This window comes from Taudactylus pleione, unplaced genomic scaffold, assembly GCF_031769625.1.
Source record: "Taudactylus pleione unplaced genomic scaffold, aTauple2 ptg000711l, whole genome shotgun sequence".
Lineage (NCBI taxonomy): Eukaryota > Metazoa > Chordata > Amphibia > Anura > Myobatrachidae > Taudactylus > Taudactylus pleione.
The window spans coordinates 12,764,340-12,782,983 of record NW_028285113.1 but is presented as its reverse complement, the minus strand read 5'-3'; the positions used below and the strand labels follow the sequence as shown (position 1 = coordinate 12,782,983).

Genomic DNA, 18,644 nt, shown 5'->3' with positions numbered 1-18,644 from the left:
AATATCAGTTATAAGATGGCGGGGCTGAGGGAAATACAGTCAAACATTGAGGTGCGTAGTGTGATCAGATTTATGCATCTGAAGGGCACATCAGCAGCTGAAGTTCATCGCCAGGTTGTCGAATTATACGGTGATAACGTCATGTTAAGGAAACAGGTTTGGTGCACTACCTTTGATAGCAGCAGGACAGACGTTCAAGATGAGCAGCGATCTGACCGGCCAAGCACGTCCACCACAGAGGACAATTTGTGCCGCATTGAAGGTCTGGACAGACGCATCAGAGTTTGTGATATTGCTGATAAACTAAACATCTCAGTGGGTACTGTGTGCAATATTGTTTGTTCATGAGCAACTTGCGTACAGGAAAAAAAGTATTCATGTTGGGTACCGAAGCAACTCACAGAAGTTCACAAAACTAATAGGATGGGACCAGTGCACTTGACACTGTACCATGAGCAGGGAGCACAGTTCCTGCAGCGTATTATTACAGGCGATGAAACCTGGGTGCATCATGTCACACCGGAGACTAAGCAAGCCATCATGACATGGAAAAAATGCATCGTCCTCACATTCAAAGAAATTCAAACAAATCCATTAGCAAAGAAGGTCATGGTGACAGTGTTTTGGGACCATAAGGGCATAATTCTTAGCGATTTCCTCACCAAGGGAGTTACTGTGAATGCTATCCGCTACTGTGACCCATTGAGCAAGTTGCTGAGGACAATTAGTTGAAAGTGCCCAAGTCGCTACAAACAGGCGTCGCATTGCTGCACGATAACGCCAGGTCACATTCAGCCAATCGCATGAATGAGTTGTTAAGGCGCTACCATTGAAAGGCACTGGAACATTCTCCCGAAACATCCCTGACCTGGCACAGAGTGATTTCCATCTTTTTGGTCCATTGAAGCACCTCGGTGGAAGGCGATTCGCAACCGACGGTGAAGTTCAGCAAGCCTTCAGGCGCTGGACACTGATTTCTTCTATGCCGGGATAGATGCCTTGGTGTACCGTTGGAACAAATGCTTAGACAAGTATGGGGACTACGTGATAAAATATTCTGCCATACTACTGATTATATGAATATGTCCAAGTTGAATACATTTTCACAATGAGAGGTCTTATTAATTACTTAATAATTTGTATTAAGTAAATTAATTTAACATTTAAAAGCAGTTTAATTGCTAAAATTAGCTTACTTAATAATATTCTGAACAAGTTTACTGACGTTCTAAGACAGTTTAGTTATGCTAACCCAGGGGGTCCCATGTTCTGAACTTGAACCTATTATTTGTTTTGCTCCCAACGCATTAACAGCCCAGAAATGTCGACTACTGTAGTACTATGATTACATCTATTTTTGTCACAGACACTCACCTTCCTTTTAATGCAGCCGCATTTATTGTCAATGTTTTCTACACTAACCATAAACACTGCTAGGACCAATTGTAGCCACATGAAAAAACATCTGTGTAATGTCATTTATTTTATTCACATTACTTAATACATCCTAAATGTAACAATGTTAATAACTAGTAAACAAAACTGCAATGGTTTTGCCTGTGAGACATTAACCTTACCAGAAAAACAAGTGACTACAGGAAGCAGTGATTTATGCGGACACTATAACAATGTAAACCTCATAATAAATAACAAATATATTATTTTTCAGTACCAACCCTAAGACAGTAACCGAGGTTCACTTTTACAATGAAAAAAAAATAAAAATTATATATATATATATATACACACACACACATACATACATACACACACACACACACTTTGCATATTCAAGTGTATACATAAGTATATCTCATATCTCATTTACTTATAAAGTTGATTATTACTTGATGCAAGTGTGAAAGGATCTGGTGGGACAACACTAAATGCTCCCTCCTATATGACAGCTGCGTGTTCATGTCTCTGTAGGAGGATATGACTGTTCACTCTTTTATTGCCCCCTCACATCCCACCTGCCTCCACTGAGGACTACTTACCCAGATGTCCCCTGCCCCGTCACCCAGCCACTGCCAGCTTCTCCAATGTCTCCACCATGCTGTCAGAGCAGTGTCACACTCTAATCTCTCCGCCAAACACACTGGCTCTGTAGTTCCGGAGTCGGACAGCAATAAACAAGAAGTCACATAAACTCACTGATATGATGCTCAGGCTCCACCATGTGGATATAAATATATCAACTTCAAATTCAAAAATAAAAAGTACCTCATCATAACATGGTGTATGCAGTATATATAAATACACATTGCAATGACGTGATGCACTAAGCACAGTGACTGTGGCCTTATTAATAGCTGGGTAAAGATTACGTACATTCATTTATATATTTCTTTCTAATGCAATACTGTGTGACAAGTCACATTCAGGAATGGCTTTATTCCCTGAGGACAGCAAACACTAGCACAATAACATGGTGTGTTTGTTGCAGAAAGCATGTAGTGGGGTCACAGGAAGATGTGCTCATCGCAGTACAATAAGCCTACACCTATCTATGTGGTAACACAGCAAGTCACTATAATACCCAGGGGCAGAACTATGAGAGACAATGGAGGCGCTTGCCGCCGGGCGCCAGCAATGAAGGGGCACCTCCTCCATTGCTCACAATATATTCACCCAATTTAGGGCATTAAATATGTAACCGGAGTGTACCGTCACGGCCGCCCAATACCATACCTCCCAACATTTGGAGGCAAAGAGTCGGGACCTGCGCGTGAGGCGTGCGCTCCCGAAAAGGGGGCATGGTCTGATTACACGCCCCCATTTGCATCACTAATGGGGCGTGCCCAGCATCTCCGAAATGCTGGGCTGCCTCCGGGCTTCGCCCGTACTGAGAATAGATGCTGTGCGCATGCACTCCCCCCCCCACCGCGGGACACTGAGGCCCGCGGGCAGGACAGTCCCAAAAAAACGGGACTGTCCCGCTAAATTGTTGGGAGGTATGCAATACATGGCACCTCTTCCCGGGACAGACAGACAGACGACAGACAGACAGACAGACAGACAAGATAGATTAGATAGATATGCACCATATTTATTTTCCTTTTTTGGGGGGGCACCAAATTCTAACTTACCTACAGGCCCCTTTAATGAACTTACGCCACTGATAATACCTTTTGAACTACGGTTGATAAGAAGATAAATGAGAAGATAAAGTGGGGACAAATGAATCAGGACAGTAAGGGTAGAGTAATGGGGGCAACACAATGTTTCATATTAGCTGGGAGACCAAGCAGCAAGTTTTTACCACATTCTAATATGGACCCTTATTTAAATGCATCTTATCTCATGTCCACTATGATTATTATTATCACTATTAATGTTAGGTTTCTGTCAAAAATATAGTTAGCAATATAGCAGGTCTGTATTGCTATATGACTACCGTAAATTACAGAATATTAGTATATATATATATATATATATATATATATATATATATATATATATATGTGTGTGTTATATATGGATACATTGGGTGCAAGTGACTTGGTGGGAGTTTGCAAAGCAGGGAGTCTCTCTGTCCCTGGGCCGGAACTGCAGAGCGGCGCCCGCGCGCTGGGGAAGCATTACGCTGTGACACAGCAGCAGAGGGCAGCGCGCGGGAGAGAGCAGTGCCAGCCAGGGTACTAGGACTGGTGCCGTGTTCGGAGCGTCCTCGTACAGCTGCTGATCTGGATGCCAGCCAGGCGGGGCTACCATGCTGCTCCCGTCCGATGTGGCCCGGCTGGTGCTGGGTGAGTGTGCACCCTGGGGGCTACACACACACACACGTATATATGTGTGTCATTACTCAGAGCCCCCCCATTGCCCATCTCTATGTATAATAATAGTAGCTGCCAGCACTATGTAGTACACGGGCACCACAATAGAGTGTAGTAGTATTATCACAAAGTCACTGTGTATCCTGTATATTGTTATGTTATTATATTTATGATATAACTAGTATATTGGACCTGGTAAATTTGAGGTTGAGGTGTCTTTTGACTCCGCCCCCACTCACCTCTCTCCTTTACCCCTGGTGGGTGCCATTAGTGGAGAGGAAGGGCATGGGCACGTTCCAAATTAACATGTCAGTCTCCGGACATGCCATCCTTCAGTGGTTCCCAAACTGTGCGCTGTGGCACCCTGGGGTACCTCGGGACACTTGCAGGGGTGCCTCAGGTTGCTGGTCCTGCGCCAAATCAAATTATGGTCAATGTAATGTAAATCTGTGGACAAACCTGCCTAACATCACATAACTGAACCTAGTAAGGATGACTGGCACAATTTACTTCGCTTTGCTAATTTTTTTTCTAACTTTCTCAATAACAAACGTCTGGCTTAGGGGTGCCGTGAAAACAATGCTGTTACTCTAGGGTGCTGTGATTCAAAAAAGTTTGTGAACCTCTGCCATACTTGATTAATATATAGATATTCTATATTATTCTGCAGGTGTGTAATCTCCTGTGGCTACTCAGCATGTCCTGCAATGATGTATTATTACTATCCTGCGCTCAGTTCCTGTTGGGTAATCGTAGCATCCTGTCTTAAGACTCCGATGTCTATATATACATTGTAATATGTCCAGGGGACAGGGCGTGTTGGGTATCCAGTGCCCTACATCATTGTTTTTGGAATTTCAAAATACTATTTAAATTAGAGAAATGGACGGCAAGTTTGGGCTCCATCCCTCACTCTTCCCAAACAGACACATCCTACTCCATCAAGAAGCACAAAGGTCCTTCCTCACTACTCATGAAACTCTTGGTCTCAAATGATCATAGGCTCCAATTTGTTGGTCTCTGTGTGATCAAGGTGGAATAGCTGCTACATTTAAAGCAGCAATTAGTTTTAAGGCAAAACAAACGTTTTTTCCTTAAAACTATTTGGCGCTTTAAATCTAGTGGCTATTTTGCCAGAATTGTGCTGGGACCAGCAAATCGGAGTGTTTTGGATGAGTTGTAGTGGTGGTGCATCCCCTTGTAAGTGAACCAAAAGCCCTCTCCAAGATGAACTACGAGTTAAGGACCCCTGGGTCAAGATGTTGGTGGTCCATCTCAAAAACGTTTTTCTTGCATCCATGTATGCTTTCACAGTTGCTTAGATGGTATTCAAGTTGGTGGAGCAACTTCCTTGAAGGAGCTGCAGAAAGGCCAGCTGAGAGCGAAGCTGGTGCAGATGGCTACTTGTATGCAGAATGCATCATACTGCATACAAGATGTGGATCTAGACTTCACTAGACTGGCAGAGAACGTCACGGTGGTGACACGCAGTAAAAATACTTTGCTGTAGACAGTCCATACAAGAAGTTGCTGTCTCTTTGCTACAAATATTCCATGTACCAGCCGGGCAAGCACCTTGGGGAACAAGGAGTTTAAAAAGTTGACGTCTGGATTCCCAAACACATGGACACCAAAACTGCAGGGCCTACGAAGTTAAGAAGCAGCAAGGGCTTATCTTCTACAGCAACTCCCTGGTCTCACTCTGTGCCCGACAATATCGACAACCTTGGATGATGGCTATCCTTCTTGGACCTCAAATATATTTTTTTCTTTTGTTTTCTTAGTTCCCATGGATCAAGAGTGCAGGAAAGCCATCCATTCTAACCATCCAGAGGTCTTGTTTCAGGCATCTCTGGAGCTTATATCTACTTTGTTGAGACTGTATGTTCTGCCTCAGTTTGCACTTAAAAGCTCTCCACAAATTCCTTCCATTGGAGCAAGTCAAAATGGAGCCTCTGCACTCAATCCAGAAGTGCTATTGGTGTGTCTACAAATTTAAGTGGGCACACGCACTTCTTCCATTTTGCATGCCAGAGGGTGGAGTTAAAATTTCAACAACTCACCTTTGGACTGTTGTCAGTGCTGTGTGTTTTCAGCAAAATCTTGGTGGCATCTATATCGACCATAGTCCTAACAGTTACACATGCATTCCCCTTTAGAATGCACTAATGGCACAGGATTTTTGTGCCCCTTCCAAATGTCTTTATGGTAGTGTCCTCTCAAACAGAGCAGCCAATACATAGATTATTGTGCTTTTTGCCTTAAGTGCCTCTGTGCTTCTATTTGAGGAGACCACATTAAGATGTTACATTTTGGTGAGTACTAATAAGTGTAGAAAGAAAATAAATGGAAGCTCTTAGTGCTGCTGTATTGCATTTTCTGAAAATTTAATGGCACTAATTAATTTGTGTGGTATTGAGACTGACCTTATTATGATACCACCAGAAAGAGGAGAGTGTAATCTGTAGCGTAAATCGTTTTTTTTTTTCAGTCAATGTAATGCAGGAGAATTAATGATTTCTTCTTCAGGGTCCATAGGGCTCCACAGGGAGACAATGGGGTGTAGGTGCTACTTGGAGGACCAAACACCAACAGCAAAGCTTTTTCCTGTGCCAGGATGCTCCGGACCTTCCCCCTATACTCCGCTTACATCCTAAGGGCAACTCAGTTTAGTTAGTGTCCAGCAGGAGCTGGACCACCGTTAGAATAGTGGGGCTGCTATTAAGCAGCCCAAGCTTTATTTTTATGATTTCATTTTAATTTTTACTAAGTGCAGCAGCGATAGACAGTCCTCTGGATGTCTGAACTGCTGCTCCATCACCCCTCCGCAGTGCTGCAACACCAGCCCTCGACTAGGTACTCTCGGCGGGGCTTCGGAGGGGCCTAGCTAGCAGGGCTCCTCGGACTGCAGCCTGGACTCAAGGGGACGGGTAGGGTGGATCCCCGCTTGCGGGGACACGCGTCTATGCACAGTCTTGTCTCAGGAAACAGACCGGAGGCGCTGATGTGGACACCGGTTCGTCCGGGGCTCCACTAGACCACCAGGGCATTACAATACTGGCGCAGGGCACAGATTAAGGCCAGGGACCCGGTGGTTGATGTTAGCATAGGGGAGAAGGTGCTCTCACTGCGGCCCCCTCCCCCGGCTCAGGGCGCCATTCCACTGCGGTCTTGCCGTCACTGAGCTGCTCCTCCCTCACACTCCGTCCCTTCTCAGACTCACGGCAGCCATTTGCTGCATTCAGGTCTCCCTGCATACTACTCACAAAGGCCAGGTTATACAGCGCTATTTTCTACAAGCCATTGCAGTCTGTGTAGTTGAATTTAGTGCACACTTAAGTTATATTGTACTCTGCATTGTATGTGACTTGTGCTAGCGCTGCTGTCTGTTTATTTTTCTCAAACTGTCAGCTTTATACCTTTCCCTTTCTTTCATTATAACCCTGGAATACTGAGGTATAGGGGGTTTATTGTACCTCACATCTACCTATATTTGTGAGGGCTATCACATACTGTATATCTGTTGCGCACTACACTGTGCCATATTGTTACATATATCTGGGTTGCTCACTGCACTGTGCCTGATTGTGTGCTACAATTATCATTGCAGCTATGTCTGACAAAGGCAAGAATAACAAGCAGCCTGCTGCTCCCACTCTGGAGTCTTGCAAGTCCTGTTTAGCAGGCTTGGCTTCAGAGAATCTCATTCAAGATGGTCTATGTGCATCTTGTTATACGGCACCTGGCCCCTCAGCCCCTGCAGTCTCTCCTCCCGATGGTTTCCTTTTCACAGGTGTTGGCAAAATTTGTGGACCACCTAGCGGTCCCGGTGGTAGCTCCCCCTATAGGATGGCCACATTAGGTACTCCATGGGAATCCTTTGCCTTCCCCATGGGTAGACGTACTTTCTACCTCAGTGCAGAGTCTGGTGGCTACCTCTACAGCCTTTTCAACAAATGCTGCAAAGGAGAGACCCTCACCTAGTAAACCTACTAAGCGTGCTGTGATCTCTTCACAGTCCACCCAGCTATCAGTTTCTGAGTTATCATCTGGAGAGGCAGAAGACGCAGATCTCCCTCACTCTGACTCCCCCTCTGGAGTAGAGGAGCCCCCCTCTAAATTGAATATACTAGCACTTGTAAGAGCTGTAAAATCTATTCTTCAAATAGAAGAGACAGAACCCACTCCTAGGGCAAAAGAGCCACTATTTAAGTGACAGAAGGTAGTTTAGCTAGAGTTTCCTCCTTTCAGATCAGCTATCTGATCATGTTTGAAGCATGGAATATACATAGTAAAAAGTTTCAGCTGCCTAAACGCTTGATTTCCTTTTACCCTCTTCCAGCTACTGATTGCACTAAATGGGAAGTTCCCCCCGCAGTGGATTCCCACGTGACATGCCTAGTTAAGAACGCTACCTTGCCTATCCACACTGCAACCTGCTTTAAAGGAGACTACGGATAGAAGGATGGAAGCTTGCCTGAAGTCTATATAGGGGTCTATTTACTAAGCAGTGTTAGGAGACACAGTGAAAAGTGATAAGGTGCCAGCCAATCAGCTCCCAACTGCCATCTCACAGGCTGTTTGAAAAATGACAGTTGGGAGCTGATTGGCTGGCACCTTATCACTTTTCACTCTGTCTCCTAACACTGCTTAGTAAATAGACCCCATAGTGTCTTACAGGAGCTATTACTCATCCTGCCAGGGCTACGGCCTGGGTGGCAAAAGCCATTGAGAGTTGGGCAGAGGCCCTAGAAGATACATTTCCCTCTGATGCTTCTAGGGAACAGCTGTCATACATATCTCTTATTATCGATGCAGCCTCCTATTTAGGGGAGGTGGCTTTGGATCATCTGCTACTTCCGTGGTAGCCCTCCATATTATTTGGCTTCGCTCATGGAAAGCAGATTCGGACTCTAAAAAGGCTTTACCTTATTCTGGGGAGATCCTGTTTGGCCCAGAATTGGACAAGATTGTGACTACCTTGGCAGCTTCCAAGATGGTAATCCTATCCTCTGCATCTATTACGAAGGCTCGGATGTCATCCTTTCGGTCCTTTTGTCCCCAAGGAAAAGCTAAAGTTCAGTCCTTTTCACGGCAGTCGGCATCCACAAAGGCCTCCAAGCCTTGGACCAAACAGGCTTGTGCTACTAGACATCCACCTACCAAATCTGAGGACAAGCCTTCAGCCTGACGGAGAAAGCCTCTCCCAGGAATATCTTCAGGGCAAGCCTGTACAAGTACCGTCCGACAACGCCACGGCAGTGGCCTACCTCAATCACCAGGGAGGCATTCAAAGTTGGTCAGCAATAGCAGAAGTGTCCCACATTCTCACCTGGGCCGAATGTCATATCCGCAGGGTTCATCCCGGGGATTCTCAATTGGGAGGCCATACCATAACTCTCCTGGTTCCTTTAAATGCTTTTATTTATATGGACTTTTTTTTTCTTGTTAAAATTCAGCATTCATTTTACAAATTGCATTTAAGGTGTTTAAAAATTGGTGTGTAATCTAATAAGCGAGAAAGTCTGTATGTCCTGCACGGCCAGAGTTTTGTACCTAGCTCCAGTAAATTTGGCGTGGTGGTGTAGTTTGACTAGGTTTAGGTTTTGAAATTTTGGCTTGAGCAATTTTGCTCAGGATGTCTTCCAATACCTATGGGGGTTAAGTACTAAGCATTGGAGTGGTTGGAAATAAATTACTAACCAGTCCGTTTCTAACCGTCATTTTTCGTACACAGCTTGTAAAGTGGCAGTTAAAAGCTGGTTAACTGCCACTTTACAGTATGTCTCAAATAACAGCTAAACTGTTCCCTAACAAAGCTTTAAAAGTACCGTAATAGAAAGCTATTTATTATTACAAATATGCTGAGTTTTTAAATTTGGTTACATCAATACAGTTTTTTACGTTTTATAAAGAAGTGAGTTGGAAGCCTGGTTTAAGAGCGAGCTGCTAATGTTTTCGACGTAATATTTATTCATTTAGTTTTGTTTTCGGTAAAGGTTTGTGTTTATGGGTATGTTAAGGGGTAGGGAAATCTAGAAGCTATGGGCTCAATCCTCAATATGTGCGAAGGGTGCTAGTTGCCGTTTCAACAGTGTTAAAAAACAGTCAACGGACCGGCACCTCGCACCCTCCAAGCCAGAATTAGCTGAATTTTGTTCGGAGCCCTTATGGGGCAGAGCGCAAAATTCAGCGAATCTGGGCTGCCGTAAGTGCGGCCATTGCCACGATAAGATCATTGCGGCTAATAGGATTGACCACTATAAGTTATGTTCCTCGAACTTAGTCCTAAACGCATCTTAACAGTACAGGTTTTAAGGATATCCATGCTTGAGCACAGGAAACTTAATTAGTACCACAGTCATTTTGCTGTAACCATTTCAGCTTTAAGCATGGATATCTTAAAATTGTGGGCTATTAGTGTGCTTTGAGGTCCTGATTCAGAGATGTACGCAAACCTGATGGTACTGCAGCAGCAGTCTCTTCTGCGTGTGGGGGAGAGCAGTCACTGATCACCCACCCCCCTGGATTTGCGTTGGCTCACAGCACCTCCCCAGCGCTGTAGAAAAGGTTATTTGTTCTCCCCCCATCTCTCCGGGCCTGACTGTTTTACACAGCCGCTTCTTTGTGGCTGTGCAGTACTGTCCATCTCCGAATTGGGTCCTGTAAACCCTTTTCCGCTAGATTGCTTGCTGGGTAGGGCGCTTGGGGATCCGGCAGAGAGCCTCTGCGTGCACCGAAGGCGTGTCCGCTCCCGAAAAAGTGGCGTGGCAGGCCAGGGAGGGGACGTGGCCTTGTGACACTCCTCCGATTTGTCACATTTGGGGGATGTGCCCAGCACTTACGGAGGTGCTGGGCTTCCCCCAAACTCTCTCTCCACAGTGGATAGATGCTGTGCGCATGCGCACTGCTTCTATTCACCCGGCGGTGATTATTAACTGCAACTTCTCCCACCTGTGGGGCTCGCGAATGGGGAAGGCTCAAGACATGATGTTTTAGCAGGGGGCCGCTAAAAGACAAGGACGCATTTTGCCCTTTTAGCAGGGCGTCACGCCTGACCTTAAAACAGCCTGGCGGGAACACTGCCAAACCTATCTATCGTAATGCGTGCTATTAACTCCTGGGAATGTTACTTTAATATTACCGTAATATTGAGTTGGAATTTTTTTGGGGGGGCTTTAATGTTAAATGTTATATATTGTCACTATTGCGCTTTCTTTTATTAATCCCATCAGTGTGTATTTGGGACTTTACCCTGTATTTCTTACACGCTCTTGTTCTCGTTATAGGTTACTTACAGCAGGAGAAGCTCCAAGCTACCTGCCGATCATTCATCACAGAGAGTCCAAACCTGAAGGAGTATGCAGAGCATTACACAGATGACGGGAATATCCCGGGGTGTTTGCTGGTGAGAGTTTTGAAAATATGATGAAAAATGCATTTTCTGCATCCATTTTATGTACAATGTGGTAAATAACTTATTTGTGTATAAATACATCTCCACATACCCCCCAAAGGCATTTTTATAACAAGTAAACAAGCATGTGGCATGGGTTTGACAAGCTTTAGGGTTTGCACCCTGGATTCATTCGGACTGAGTGGGTTCATGAATGGCGCTTACATTGGCAAATTGACCCCCGCATTTCCCCAAATATGATCTGCCTACCTGAAATGATCCCATGGAAATGGGTACGAATCACGATTGAGCCTGTGAGTTTGCACATATGTCAACTGCACTAATAGGGCTCTGTCATGTGGCAGCGCTCCAATTACTGAGAGCGTTCCAGAAATATCGATGAGCTGAGACAGAAATAAGATAAGTCCTCACGTGCTTGTGGAGGCGGCTTTGTACATTTCTGGTCCCGGCTGCAACTTGTACGGTCTATAAACAAACATGCTGTCAAAATTCGGAACGTTGCTGGCTGCATTGGGTGAGCATTTTAATGGAGGCGAAACCACTTAGCAGCATAATAATATGTACATGTAAGAATTTGTATGTTTTTATATTTTTGTTTGTTTGCACCAAGGGACTAATAATGCACACTGATAATGATTTGATGTAAACCAGGCACATATGCTGAGAAATATGGAGGCATACGGATCTCCATGTGTGGGCTCTATATTTTAGCAGAAATACACTATGCTACCAACTCTGCATCGGCATGTGCACTAAATAGAAGTAGAAAAAACTTTGTTGAAGTGGTCCTGTCACCTCCAGCATTTTATGAGTTGAACCAATATTCCACCTTTCAGATTGCTAGGAGCCAGTGACATCACTGCACTGCCCGAGTAATATTCATGAGGAGCGGCCTGTTCACGAGGTTCCGCTTCCTAGTTATGTGATGGATACTTGCTGATAAATTTATATTTTCACTGTTAGGCAATGTACTGTTTCCAGTTTGTATAGTAATGGCTCCACTGTATAGCAATAAGGATATAATTGCTGCTGATCACTTTACATGCATCTCTCTCACAATATTTCATTCCTTCCAGTCCCTCTTTGGAAAAAACCTGACAACTGTCTTAAATGAATATATAACTATGAAAGCGAAGGGTGAGTAGTTTGCGCATGTTTGCCCTCATGATATGTATAGATGTACTGTATAAGGGGGATGCTTGATTTTTAAATGCCCCTTTTTAAGGTAGTCCCTAGTTTGTTCATTTAGTTTAAAAATGTTGTTGGCTGTTACAGGCAGCCGGCCGGCCGGCCAATCTCTTTGCTAATTTAGCTTATTACATGGCCATCATGTAGGCTAGTGGTGACATTTGTTATGTTGAAGTGCAGGAGAATCTCTTTATTTTCTGTGATTTTGTAGGAAGCTAGAATGCTTTAATCTGACTTTTCCGTTTACATATGGAGATAAAAGGTACATTTCTAATTAGGAAAGAAAAATGTTTCCGGTACAGGTGACCAATAAAGCTTACAGTAGCTAGTTTGTTAGACGTGTTATGAGTCTCATTTTAAACCTTTGTTGCTTCATAATTGAATCTGAACATTTTTCGTTATCGTTCTTCAGAAAATCAAGCAGAAATACCTTTCATGATGTCATCTCTATGGAAAAAGCTTGATCTCACTCTGTCCCAGATCAGGTATGTTTTACGGCTTGGGAAAATGCAGCAGTGGTTGTAGTCACGTCAGCAGTCTTGTAAGTACATTTTAATGTCATTGCAAAGTACTGTAGTAGCTAATGTTTATGTCTTGAACTATGTTCTGTTGTAATAGAAAAATGTAAGTTAACCAATAAATGTTTTGCTTGTTTGTCAGGTGCATGCAGGAGTCTGCAGCATTTAATACCCATCAAAGAGGTAAGTAATCAATTTATGCCTCTGCCTTAGAAATTATACGAAAATACTAAAAGTGAAATTCTGAATAGTTTGGGCTACTGTTTAGTAATAGTGATAAAAAATAATTTGAAATTATGAGGTAAATGTATTATAGCGGCACGGTTGGCGCAGCTATAACACTTTACCGAGGCAAAGCAGGAAGCACAAATGATAGGATGTATGAATATCTCATCTGTCGGAGTGGTGGAGTGAAATCCCCCTCCCCCCACCCCTCCAGGGATCCCTGTCTGAGTACACAGCGCATCAGCCTAGTGCTGTCACTGCTGTGGTGATAGGGCAACTGCAGCTGTCGATATTGATAGCTGCTGCTGTATGAACGGTCAGTGCCACTGACCGTTCATACATTGCACATCGCCCCTGCCATTTACCATCCAACCCCTCAAAATAACGTGCGCTGATACCACTACTTCCCCATAGCGAGACATAGTAGATCTACCCCTCAGTTTCTTACTAGCCTGATGTCTGTTCCAAACATGGCGGCATTATAGGACAGATCGTATCTTTCAGTGGGCGAGCCGAATGAGTGGATCACCCAGGCCACATGGCGGCACACATGGGCCCGAAGTGGCCGCCTGACATACAGATTTACAGTATAGCCTGATCAAAACTTCATTTGATTCTTATTGGCCCATCACATGCAGTGACATCAGACCAGTTTAATCTATGCTTGGTAATAGACATTGCTACGTAGTACAGGTAGCTCTATCGTCTAACATGGATAGTTGTTGTTTTTTTTGGGGGGGGGGGGCAAATGGCAAGTTTTTATAGCTGGACAAACTTTTGCTTTCAAGCTATAATTTGCTCATCCACCACTGTATATGTTTAAGAGTACCCACCTATGTACTGTACTTCCTCACTAGTAATGGATCTGTATCTTTCAAGTATTTAATGAACAGTTTTTTTTTTTTTTTTTGTCTGAATATGATAAACCACAAGATAGTCGGTCTTGCCTTTGTCTGCTCTGTTATATGTGCATATGTAGCTGTGCATGTAACAGGGAGAGAGCCTGATGGGACTGTGCTATTCTACTGTTAATATCCTCTTTTATTGCTCCACAGCACGTACGAGAAAAGGAATAAATGACCGAATACGTCAGAAAATGCTGATCTCCCCTCTGGCTTCCTCAGTGCCTCATCCTATAGTACAACAGACATCTACCCCTATAATGGCAACACAATACATACTGCACCCTCTAAATACTTCAATTCCTTTACAGTCCATAGCCAGCCCTTTATTCGGGACACAATCCGCTATACAAAGTTGTAACTCTACTACCATTAGCAGTAAGTATCTTTATGTCTGTATGGAGCAAACCCCTCTAATTTTGGAAAAATTATTGATAACAAAAACTGTTTATTACTCCGTTTAGCGATATGCATTAAATGTTTGTTCAAGTGCATTTGTCCAGCTTGCTATTATTCTCATCATCCTGATTAAAGCTGACTTGTCTTAAAATCTTGCTTACCTTGCATCACTTTGGAATGGTTGCGGAACAGGAGTGTGCACTGAGGCTTTAGCTTTCTTGGTCTGAATGGCCTTCTATCTTCTAGGCAGTGGGAATGCTTTGTACAGATTGTTGGCTTCACACAGTAACGTAATTGGTGAGCTTTAACTTTCATTACTACTGTATGCCAAGAGGTGTGTAGTATTCCCGCTAGACTGTGGGCAGGACACTGAGGGTCCGGGCACGGGGTCTCTGCATGCGCGCTCCAGAAAGGGGGCATGGTCAACCGGGGCAGGGGCATGTCCTTGTGACACGCCCCCAATTCAGCACGCTTGGGGGCGTGCCCAGCACTTACGGAGGTACTGGGCTTCCCCGAAGCTCTCACCTCCATGGTGAAAAGATGTAGTGCGCATGGCATCTATTCACTCGGCAGAGATAGGTCACCATAACTTTCCTAGTGTTCACTCTGGCGGCAGGCAGGGCGCCGGAGCTAGAGAGGGCAACTTTGTGCACGCGTCCGAAAAAGGGGCGTGGCCATGAAAAGGGGACGTGTCTATAAGACGCGTCCCCTTTTCGTCATACTTGGGGGCGTGCCCGGCACTTACAGACACGCCGGGCAGCCCCCAAGCGCTGCAGACAGTGAGAATAGATGCCGGGCGCATGTGCCCGGCGTCTATTCTCCGGCGGTGACCGGGTCACCGCACATTTCTCCACCCGCGGGACACTGCGTTCCGTGGGTGAAGACGGCACCCGCAGACTGTGAAGGCAGGGCGCTTTTTGCCCTCCTTCTGGAGGGCAGGGTGCTTTTTGCCTCCAGAAGGAGGGCAGGGCGCCGCGCCCCGCTAAAACAGCCTAGCGGGAACGCTACTTTCCCTTCCGCAGGTGGGGAAGGCAGGGGCAGGTTTATTTTAGCAAGGCTGGGCGGATTTTACCCATTTAAAATTGGTCAGGGCGCGATGCCCCGCGATAACAGCCTAGTGGTGACCATTGAAGCAATATGAATTTGAGTCATATGGAGAAATAGAATTTATTTTCCATACTACTCGGAGTGCTAAAGTTACTATTCAAATCTTCCAGCTGCTACCAAGATGATTTGAAAATAATTTCCTATTGAAGTTGGTTATTGCCTACCTATATTCTGGAGATTTCCACTGGCTGGAACAGTGTCCTGCTAACAATTATGCTAATTTCTTATACATCTGATTGTACCCACAAGAAGGGGCGCTTTGGCAGAGGCTGCCTATGGAAGCTTAGGTTTTCTTTTAACAAGAACTGCATTTGCAGTCATGCCAGGCATCACGTCAAAGAACGAGCCGAAGAAGTGCTTATGTGCTTCTACTGCTCTTGGGGCTCTGCCTCTGTGAGAGTGATTTTGTCACAGCAAATGACCGAGGATACTGTGCTGCCACGGACATCCTCAGAAATGTGCACCTGAACCACAGCTAACTTCATCTTCCCTGCTGGGAGAAAGGAGTTTGTAGCCATGGTCTGTACCAGCAAAACTGGAGCTCACACACTAGAACAGTGCAGAACCACTAGTGCCCGGAAGTAGGTTTGGTGAGAGAGCTGGTTCAGTGCAGATCCACCAGTGCTGGGAAGTTGGTTAGGCAAGGATGCTTGTTTTTGAAAAAGCCCTTTGTTGCGCACATCTGGTTTTACAGGGGACGCTTCTCAATTAGTGTTGAATATGGGGGAGGATGATAGACCTCCCTTCGAACTTGAATTTCCTCCTCACAGTGGAAAGCCTGCTTTAACGGTCTACAGTTGCTGCTCTTCTCTCTGCATGGAAGTTATAGACTTTCTATGGGTTGTTCATTGCTTCTGTGTAGACTTTGGGCCTGATTCAGACCCGCTCGCAAGCGGGTCGATGGTGGCCCATTGCGCACGAGCGGCGTGTAAGCCACGTAGCGAGTGAGAAATCACTCGCTCCGGGGCTCGCAACAAAACATGTTGATCGACAGCTCGCCCAGTTTTGTAGGCGGGGATGGGGGGTGTCTGAACAAACAAAGGCTTTCCCGAAGGAACGCCTGCCGTTTGTGGGCAGCCCTACTGACATCACTCGTTATGTCAGTAGTGGACTTCCTGCTATATTAGAGAAGTAAGTCCACTCGGGCTTGCGAGACCTGAGACCCTACTACAGGGGTTCCTCACAAGCCCGATGGTCGCGATAATCGCGACCATCTCCTGCCCGCTGGCCCTAGCTGTGGGCGGGCACCAACAGCTTTGCGAGCAGACAGGAAAAAAAAAAATTCCTCCCCGCCCTGATTCAGAGCATGCGCTCGCAAATAGCGTGCACCTCTGAATCAGGCTCTTTTGTCATTTCACTCAATAATTCTGGTTGTGCACTACAGCTGTCTAGCTATCCCAATCTCCTCATTTCTTTCTGTTATGTTAGATAAAGGGTTTAGTTTCAGAGAAAAGTGTTTTTTTTTACCTATGATAAATATGAGGCAAATTTACCTAGTGGACAGTCTGGGTTGGATGCCCTGTGTGCAGCTTGTGAGGCTGAGGCTAGGGGTGATGCACCCGACATGTCAGAACTAGCCTGGGCTTCGTCTTTAGTCCAGTCTGTTGCACAACTCATGCAGTTTTCAGTGCGTCCCAGAGTGGTGAGTGAGGAAACAATTCTTTCAGTCTCCTCCCTCGCACCTTCAGGTGGGAAACCTGCTATGGGATTTTTAGACAACGGCCTTCAGTCACTCTTCCGTCTTCTCCCTCAGTGGAGCCGTCTTTTATGCTCAGAAAATCTGTATAGAGATTAGTGAAAGTTTACTCATTCTTGGAGAATAGGATTTTAAATCTTTTTCAGTTTAGCCTTCCATGTACTAGAATCCTGCTATGGTCCAGTCCAGGGAAGGGTCTGACTCTGAGCACGATTCAATTCAATGCGATGTTGAATAGCCCTGGGAGGGAGCGCGCTGTTAAGTCGTAGAATTCCAGTTGTCACGGCTTAACCTGGGTGTTTAGTTGGAGGATGCCAGTTCTCGCAACTAAAGTGCCGTCCGCGTGGCTGTTGGCGCCGCACTAAGCTGGAAAAACAGACGCGCGGCCGGCACTTTTGTCAGATTTCTCCTCATCCCAGGAGGGTGCAAGAAGAAATCCTTTAGCCTGCCCAAACATCTCGTTGAATTGAATAGCTTTGGGAGCTCCCTACCAGGGCTATTCAACATCGCATTAAATTGAATCGCCCCCTCTGAGCTTTCTTCTCAAGAAGAAGGTGGATTAGAAGATTCAGACCATAAAGTTTCCTCATACTGCGACAAAGGATTCTTCTGGGAGTCAGGGTCTTGAGGATTTAGTGAGGGAGGACCATTCATCACCATGAAGAACCGGTTACTCCAAAACTTATTGTTTAAAATTAAAACAAAACACTTGTTTCCTTTCCATCATCTCCTTTAGCGTGGACCAACAAGAGGTTTCATAGTTGGGCTTCTCTCAGACTAATCTTGGCATTAGCGTAGTTTAATAATGCTGTGGAAAAGTGGGCAGAATAGTTTTCAGGGGATACATCCATTATGGTACTTTTATGTTAACAGAGTACATGTTGACATATTACTGCTAACCCCAACAGCAATGTCGAAATGCCGTATGATGACGTAAATGCATACTGCTCTTGGAAAGATTGAAGTCTGGTTAGCAATTGCTGAAATTGGTTGACCACATCTACAACAACAGCCAGACTAGGGCACTCAAGTTGAGCATAGTGTCCTGCAAGTCATTGTGGCTGGCATCACTGGAGCTACCAGCAGATGAGGATAGTATAGAAAAGATAGATGTGGAGCATCAAGGTACTAACCTCTTTCCAGAGAGACAAGCTAAACCGGCATCCCACTAGGGGTCTCCCAGGGGCTGGATTACACTGTATGGCAGGCATTGAAGGGCATGTTTGGCCAGGGGCCTCTGTAAGGTAGGGCTAAATCCAAGAGAGAACTCGGATGGCGCTTCCATGTAGCCTACAGCCTGAGTTTTAAGGGATAACCAAGTCTGATAGAGCATGAGACTCCCACTCGGGAGCGCTAGACAGTTGGGGGAGTACTTCACGTGGGTGGATAAGATGTTTCTCTAGATCAAATATCAGA

At 45.1% G+C, this 18,644-nt stretch overlaps 2 protein-coding genes across 4 annotated transcripts in view; one reads left to right on the top strand and one right to left on the bottom strand.

Moving 5' to 3' along the window:
- The window catches only part of ATM (ATM serine/threonine kinase), a 245,664-nt gene extending 243,583 nt beyond the window's left edge, over positions 1–2,081 (bottom strand). For 2 of the 3 annotated variants that reach the window (XM_088456725.1, XM_088456727.1), the window contains exon 1: positions 1,998–2,081. The gene's annotated coding sequence lies outside the window, so the exon portion shown is untranslated. Of the gene's footprint in view, positions 1–1,847; positions 1,905–1,997 lie in introns of those variants that run through there. The other variant, XM_088456726.1, reaches the window with a different exon arrangement.
- Positions 2,082–3,516: 1,435 nt separating this feature from the next.
- The window catches only part of NPAT (nuclear protein, coactivator of histone transcription), a 45,972-nt gene continuing 30,844 nt past the window's right edge, over positions 3,517–18,644 (top strand). Inside the window, exons 1-6 of the mRNA XM_088456759.1 lie at positions 3,517–3,749; positions 11,066–11,184; positions 12,270–12,330; positions 12,794–12,866; positions 13,042–13,082; positions 14,180–14,404. Coding sequence (XP_088312885.1) covers positions 3,713–3,749; positions 11,066–11,184; positions 12,270–12,330; positions 12,794–12,866; positions 13,042–13,082; positions 14,180–14,404 — 556 coding nt within the window. The 5' untranslated portion in view covers positions 3,517–3,712. The remainder of the gene's footprint in view (positions 3,750–11,065; positions 11,185–12,269; positions 12,331–12,793; positions 12,867–13,041; positions 13,083–14,179; positions 14,405–18,644) is intronic.